Below are 8367 nucleotides of genomic sequence, written 5' to 3'. Positions count from 1 at the left end.
GTCATCGTTGCGAGGCGAGTTGCAGGAAATGTTGTCTAATATAAAGTTTCACTGTTCTTATTTCATTGCACAACAAAATTACTAGAAAGTTTCAAGAAAAATTGCTAAGTGTAACACTGAGTACTTTATTCTGTTGACTACGAGCATCAATGCACATCTTTACTCGAAACTAAAACTCTTGTGTCGCAACTCGGTTGCTAATTTTTTATTCTCATAACAATGCAATCAGTAGAATAAATCTGTCTACTGGGCCTGCGCACTATACAGCAATTTAAAATGGGTTGGTGAAGCTTATGTTCCATACCAATCCCGAAATGCACTATGAACGATTTATGAGAGATGAGGCGATAAGCCGTGTGGGATGGGCTCGGAAATCATATAAGAACATGCGTAATAGGTAAGTTATGTATGAAACGACTGAAGAAGAGAGCCAATGGGCCTTTCACAACTTTAAGTCGCGGAGAAAATGAGCCAGCGCAACTAGAAACCGTGGATAGCTGTTTCGGCCTGTATTGGACCTCGTCAGCATGGTGCATGTATCTAGTGAGCTTGGCCGTCTTCTTCAGTCGTTTCATACAAGGCTCGTAATTTACCTATTACGCATGTTCTTATATGAACGATTTAATCAAATGAGCGATAGGTCACAGCAATATGGAATTTTTCCAAACTTGGTTTGCACATTTTCCCGGTATAATTTTATTTACATATGAATATAATGCACTTCATGCTTAGTATGCAAGATGCAACAAAACTTTCACCAACCTTTTATGAAATAGCTTTATATGAGGCCACGAAACCTCAAACAGTTGTTAGATATTTTCTATCAAAAACATGCATAAACACTTTTATATCCTCTTTGAAAATATGAAATGATTTGCTAATGATAAGTCATTTTTAAAACTCGATTTGGTGGGCCCGCCAAGTTTGGATGCACATGCACCTAGGAAAGCTTCCTTACAGTGGTGTACACCTATTTCAAAAAAGTCGGTCTAAGATCTGAAATGGGCTCTGAGACGAAACAGAATTTTTGTCCTTTACTGCACAGTAATGTTTTCTGGCTAAAATACGAAAAATCACACTTTTAACTCAAACTACTAAAAGGAAACTACGTTGTTAGGCTGTGAATATTTTACAATTTGCAGCGTGCTTCTCGGTCTCAAATTCCGGATCTCCATACAATACTTAGGCCCCGTCCACAATATGCCGGATAAATTTGAATCCGAATTTTTATTTATTCGGTTCCATTTCGAAAATTCGTTTTCGCTGAAGAATTGTTCCGGATTCGCCCGGACTTGTGTGGACGGCAGGCCTAACCGAATAAATAAAAATTCGGATTCAAATTATCCGGCATAGTGTGGACGGGGCCTTAGTGCGTGGTTAGACCTAACCAGTACGTGTCCAGATAATCCAGTATTTCCAGATAACAGCAGTATTAGGTTCATTTAGCTCATATGAAAGATAAAGGGGTTAAAGTGTTTTCCTTCTTGTGAAGTTTGCACGATGACGAGACCTAGCTGTGCATGCAGGTCCAGTTTACATTAAAACCTAACATTCATAATTTCCCTTTCAAGTACGAACGACACGTTTGTCTCTTTCTTAGAAAGTTAATTTCCATGATGTTTTGGCATTATTTTTGAAGCAGTTGATTATTCAAACTGTATGAGTTCTTCTCCGTCGTCGCATTTTAAACTTAAAAGCTAAGATTCTCCATAATAAATCGATAAACTCTAGAACTGTCAGAATACTCGCGCCGAGGAACAGTCCAACTTGACCACCAATGTCACCTGTAAGGATAATTCAGTAGATTTACTGTAAGTACATAGACAAATCAGATGACAATGATGGGCGAATGATAACTGACATCAACAGGAGTAGCGATGATTGCATTGGCAGCGGCGGTAGTAATGGCGTATATTGTTATAAACGGCAAGGATGATAAATGCTACCTCGCCCGTGGCCTTAAAGTATCTGAGTAGAATGTGCTGCCTTTGTTTTAAAACTGACCCTCTTCACATTGTTCTTGGTAGAACTTCGGCTCTGATGACCACACAAAATGGTCCAGTCGCATTCACAGAGGGCCACAAGTTTATCAGTTGTGCTCACAGTTACGTGTCACATCCCGTGTAGTAATAAATCAAGTTGCTTTGCTTAACTTGATTTGAGCTTTACTTACCGAATAAACTTTCCTGATCATAAGCTTGTCTCTGTTGGATAAGCGTCACCTGCATCTCTTCAAAGTAAACATCAAGCTCTAGAAAGTTGTCTCTGCAAAGCAACGAATTGAGCATATCTTAACAGGGAGAATTCTGATAATGAAAAGTGGTTACTAGTTGGGACTGCGCGGGTGTGTTGAATACAAGTGAATAAGAATAACTAGTGGTTACTAGTTGGGACTGCGCGGGTGTGTTGAATACGAGTGAATAAGAAGGAAACTTAAACACCGTGTAAAAAAGTTATAACTGTACTAACGTTTCGGACCTTACTCGTCCTTTGGAGTAAAAGAGGGACAATTATGATGTGCGAAAGGTATCTATTGTCGACTGTTTATTTCCTGCATTTTAAAAGTGGTTAACTCCTATGATTCAGCTAATATTGCAACATGTATACCCATTTCAGACCATCCGCTTTAGTTTTATTTCTGACTGGGAACGCTTGGAAGATTCATTAATGTGTATGTTGCTCAAAGAGCTTTATTCTTAATAGAAATGTCATTGAATTTAGATCTCAAATAGGAATTTCGCTCAGAGAAGCCAGTTATCCAGTGACTGATTTTTGACCAGTTATCCATTGTTAAATGAAACACAACATTCACAGTTATTACTCTTATAATGAAACACCTCTGGGAAAAGAAAATTGGATCTAAGAACAAATGAATGGCAAAACGTTTTCAGTGGCCGATTCCTTGACCATGTATCCAGTGTTAAAAAATTGTAGATTCGACAGTAAAAACGCAGGAACTGAAAAAGTTACAGCTCAGCAAAGTCTTGCCATTGAGGAACCCGTGAGTGTGCAAGAGTGTGGCCTTAAAACATCTTTACCTCAGGTAGTGTCTCATAATATCTCTTCGCACGTGCTTCCGTCGCGCCAAAACTTCAGAAAAGTGTTTAGCAGGTGTCTGTGCGTAGGATAGTTGAAGCTGGTACTTGGTGATCTCACAGGGTACAGGACATTCACAGTTATTACTCTCATTATGAAACGCCTCTGGGAAAAGAAAAGTGGATGGGAGAACAAATGAATGGCAAATTTCTTGAGTGACCGATTTTAGAAACACATCCTCCCCTGCAAATACCGGGCAGATGAGACACCGCATGATTGAGCAGAGATGTATTATTTTACTTCTGATGTAATATGCATGTTTTTACATTTTATTTTACTTTTTGTTCTCTTGAGTAATATATCTTTCTTCAACTCACCCATTGCTGGCCAAACACAGTCCTTAACTTGTCTTGGCTGGCAAGGTGGAGCTGTTCCTGCAGAGGGAGATATAATTATGATGGTATTTTGAAAAACGGGCTGATCTAATCAAAGTTAACTTATTGGCATTTGATCTTCTCTGGACTGAATCATCTCCCTGGATGCCGCACAACTCATTTTCTACCCAGGAACACCCTGTGACGCTATATAAATCCCAAATCATTACATTACTTTACATGGATCTATTTTTGTCGCATCTTTCGTTTTCTCTGCCTCGTAACCCACCTTTTAGATCGTAAGAGCGGCATTTGCACTGGTTTATAACGTAGTCTGCTCGACACTTCAATAGACAGGCAGATTTGGTGTACTTTGTAAACCCTTCCAGGTGCCTGTCTTCGCAAGCTGTTTTGAACGGGCGAGGCAGGTTGCGCATCTGTTTGATAAATCAGCAGACGCAATCTGAATACATTAGTATTTAAAAAGAATATAAAAGACCTTTTGAACGTGCAATCTACGTTCGGCGATCGCCGTTCTCTCTGACAACCTTTTTCGAAACAAGTGTGTGCCAAACATTTGGCTATCTTTCTTACCACTTCTTTTCGAAGACCACAAAACGTATGCGTCCCTGGTTGAATGGCAATTCCAAGTTCATTAATCAAAGGTGGTTCCTCCTGTTCATGTACCATCACTTTAAAACCAGACGAATCTCTAAGAGACCCGTAGTATTGATCTTGTTGCACACTCAGTTGTAGGCGTAGAGCGTAATCAACTCCGGCACGACGAACGTGAAGTAGAGGATGGCCATGTCTTCCTGAAAGTGCATGAATAGTAAAAAAATGATGTATGGAATATACCTTGTTCGTCTTCGTGCTGCAATGTTATCCCACTAAAGACCACGTCTCATTCCCAAGAGTATGATTTCTTTGTTTAATGCGCATGAGAAGACACATGAATGTTGATACAGCTCAAACGATTCGTATTCTCTAGGGAATGACACGTGGTCTGAAATGGGACTTCCAGCTAACTGGCACTACTTTTCATACTAACTATTGTAAGACACTGTTACCTATATTTGTTGCTACTGTATCTCTATATGTCAGTACTAGCATATATGGCATAGGTGCTATTGCTATGGACATTTATCACACGGCGGCCATGCATGGTTATTCTCATGAGAATATAAACCTTTCTTTAATCCGCATAAATTTATTTTCAAGGTCTTTAATGCGAGGCCACGCGTGGTTCGAATCTATAGTCCCCTTGCATTTGAAGTCAAAGCAGCTCAATTTGGAGGACGGAAAAAAAACAAACTTCAATCTCCTGAAAATTCGAAACCTATTGCAAATTGAGCTGCATTCCGACGTGCTGCAAGGCGTCTATTGTTCAAACCAACATGGCTGCCGCGTGAAAAACGCCCATTGGTGCGAAAATTTATGCGCTAGAAGTTTAACCTTCGTGTAATACAAGGCCGAATCTAGGGGGAGATGTGGTTGGATAGTTACCCCCGTTTGGAGTCGAAAATGATAAGAATAAAAGAAATGGTGAAACCAAAAAGGATACTATGTGGTGCTGTTCTAGGTAGAGTGCATACTAAATATCCGTGGAAAACTTAGTTCAGTAGACCGTAGACCTACAAAACTTTGCATTATAATTTGTACATTAGTTAAATTTCTCAAGGAAATATGGTATGCATTCCGTTAACAGCCGCCTTGTTCTGGATCCTTGTCACTAAAGGCTCGATTTTCATAGCGTCTTTCTACCTCTAAAATACCTGAATTAAAAGTATAACACAGCCCAAACTCAGTGATAACAGCAGTAAAGTTCTCTGGACCACATGGCTGGGATTTCCACCGACACCCTCTTGATCATATGGTCAATCCGATGACCATGAGTGCGAACAAACTCTGCAAAATCAAACGTCTCATCGAAATCAAAGTCCGCTTGATTGTCGAGCATGTCGTCAGTCACTACAGTACCAGGCTTTTTGCTTTCTCGTCGTTTTCGAATGTAGTTCATAAAGTTCGGGATCGGTGACCGTGCAAAGAGAACCTCTTCTTTGTAGTCAATGTATTTTTGTGGTGCCAGAATTGACATGACCTGTAAGATCGAAAATAGTTTCGTTAGATTCAGGTAATCTGAGATAGTGAAGTATAAATGACGTTACTGCGAAACTGTGGTGTCTTGAAGCCTGCAAAAATATTGAGCAGCAAGAAATAAAAACGCCCGCCATTGCAAAATATCAAAATCATTACATATTGTGTCGCTGTTATCAAGCACTTATTAGCAACGTTTTTCTATTTGGTGGCCTTATATTGAGATTTTTTTTTCAATACTACAACAAAACATGTTTTTTAAAACTCTGTTTCTTTTTTTTTTTTTTTTTTTTTTTGTCAATTCTAAAACAAAGCATTCTCCAGTGACCTAACAGGTGTTAGAGCGTTTTTCCAAAAAATTATCACAGGCTTGTGCAGGAATAACTTGTGCAAGAAATTACAGAGGAATCAAAAAAGGTACTTTATTACAAAGTCACTTGCCTTTTCTCCAATTGTCCCATTTATCAAGTAGTAAGGAAACAGGTTAAAATTACAGATAGTGACAGCAGGGAACGTAATCTCGTCCAGGAACTCTACCTGGACACTTGTGGTGATGGGATGGTCTAAGTACTTCTGGATGCTCTTCTTACTTTGATACGTTACCATGCCAATAGCACATAACAGAATAATGATCCATATAATGCGACGAAATATTGGCCCATCTGATTCAAAAATAAAACGAAAGCCATGTAAAGTTAAACTGCGTAGAAAATCTTGCCACATTTGAAAGACTGTTTGATTCTCGATGTCATCGTCGTTGTCGCTTTCTTCAGCATCGTCATCCTTCTTCTTGGCGGCGTCCTTCGATGCACTAGAACTCGACATGTTCAAATAAAATAACTCGAGCAAGAAAATACAAGATATCCTTGATGCCAATCCGAAAGACGAGGATTCAATAATGAAGATGAATAGGAATCTGATCAAAATTCTCTCGTTTGAGTCAAGTTGAGCAAGGTAAAGCACATTAGCTATAGACATCATGAAATCTTCTTCCCCTGACCAGCATCGGAGTTAAATGGTTAAACGTTCTCATCAGTATTCCAAATCAAAACAAGCTGAAAGTTTTCGTCTACAGGAATAAATTATCTATATTGCTACGAGTATACACTGTACTGACTGGTTGATGGTGCTCACTGAAATCCGCGGTGCCCTCAGAGTATCTTCAATACATTGATACCCGCTACAAGCATGAACTTAAATGGTCGTGCACACGCCTTTAAACCTAAAGAAAAATCAAAACATTAAATAAAAAAGTGTCCCTTATGCTTCCAAAGTCGTTTTCGTTCCATAGTTTTCTGGATTTCAATGTTATGTCGACACTCACACTGGGAAACTCAACATGTTTATCCAAGCATCAAATATACAAGCAAGGTTTCCCGGGATACCTCGTGTCTGATTGGCTCGTCAAACCAAGCGAGTGTAGCTTTTTATTTGGTCTAGTCAATTTGTATTTATTTGTGATGTAATCTTGAGCGTAAATACTGGTACCTGTAGGGAACTCGGTTTGACTTTCTCTGAGGGTTTTACTTCGAGAAAAAGAAAACAACTTTCAAATCTTCTCCATCCAAATGGTTGTATATATATGTTCTATTTCAATAAACGTTGTCATCGTCAGGCGATATAGGCAATAGGATATAGGCAAAACGTGATAGAAGGTAGGTCATTCCAACAAGATCCAAGAATAGCTTGAAAGACTTGTGTTTCTGCTCCTTATTCTCATCAAGAACATGGACCTTAGTGTTGAGACTGATTCTAATCAATGTTTATAATTATTAGTCGAAACCATTTCCGTCTCGAAATGACCTATCGCCTATCGCCTTTGGAGCCGGATGACAACGTTTTTTGAATTAAGTAAGTGTATGCAGTTAGCTCCACTAGGCTATGACAAGAGAAATAGCATTTCAAACTTGGTGTGGTCAGTATGCATGAGTAGATTGGCTTCTTATTTCTTGCCTGTGTTTAGAGGGGTTTTCTCCGTGTTCGATTCACGTCTCCGATTTTCCTTCCTCTGCAATTTCCAACAGTCTAACAGTTCTGACAATTCCATTTAGATTTGAGTGGATAAAGGGCCACATGCACTGTGGAAATGCTTAAATGCTAAATCCTATTTGATTGTTCAGATTTGTGGTTATATTTCTCTCAAAAATGTCTTGGGGGGGGGGGTGGGAGGGGAGGAGGGTGGTTGTTGCTGTTAGGGCTTGTTCAGTTTGTATTTCTTTTGAATTTGTCGTTATAGGTTGATCGAGTCGTTTAATGCCGTGGTAATGCAGTCATGGTCCTGTTATGTTTACCTCACTCCGTACCAATTTAAACCGGTCAGCAACGAATTTAGTATGAGAGAAATAGCATTTCATTGCTAGAAGTCTTGATAGAAATTTATTACAAAATAAAACCAAGTTACGTTTGTTGGACGGTGTCAAACTTTCTTACCAAAGACAATTATTCTTTTATATGGACCACTTGGAAATGCTTTCGATTCTTTTTCAATCATTCTGAAGGGTCGATTGTGCAGACAAAGTTTTGGGAAATGCATTCCATATCGTTACCGTTGACCTTTCGCAGGTTACCCATAGTGCATTTCGGGCTTGGTATGAACCAAGCAACATGCAAAAACAATATATTATATATATAGGATCTAGAAATACAGTCAAAGATCTCCAGTTTAAACTTCTTTTCATTCTTTACTCTAGACACTATCTCATTCTTCGTGCAAGTACTTTTAGTTTAGGAAAATCTTTTAATACAACTCCAGCTTTACAACTCAACACTGAATACTTTAGCTCTAGATCTCTGAGCTACCTCTGAGAAATAGAAGCCATTTGTTTAAGTTTCCATGCATCGGACGCTTGGTTATTATCTT

At 39.0% G+C, this 8367-nt stretch overlaps 1 protein-coding gene across 1 annotated transcript; it reads right to left on the bottom strand.

Annotated features, from left to right (window-relative positions):
- Positions 1–190: 190 nt before the first annotated feature.
- Positions 191–6692, bottom strand: LOC116301182 (acid-sensing ion channel 2). Its single transcript, XM_031710200.2, is given in 9 exon segments — positions 191–1784; positions 2174–2265; positions 3039–3201; positions 3414–3470; positions 3700–3847; positions 4005–4225; positions 5186–5270; positions 5272–5511; positions 5949–6692. Coding segments are annotated over 9 exon segments (1680 nt in total). The 5' UTR covers positions 6489–6692; the 3' UTR covers positions 191–1650.
- Positions 6693–8367: the final 1675 nt, after the last annotated feature.

This window comes from Actinia tenebrosa, unplaced genomic scaffold (genome assembly GCF_029948245.1).
Source record: "Actinia tenebrosa isolate PJP-AT-01 unplaced genomic scaffold, QUT_ActTen_1.0 PGA_scaffold11__36_contigs__length_13525064, whole genome shotgun sequence".
Lineage (NCBI taxonomy): Eukaryota > Metazoa > Cnidaria > Anthozoa > Actiniaria > Actiniidae > Actinia > Actinia tenebrosa.
This window is presented reverse-complemented; position numbering and strand designations above follow the sequence as displayed.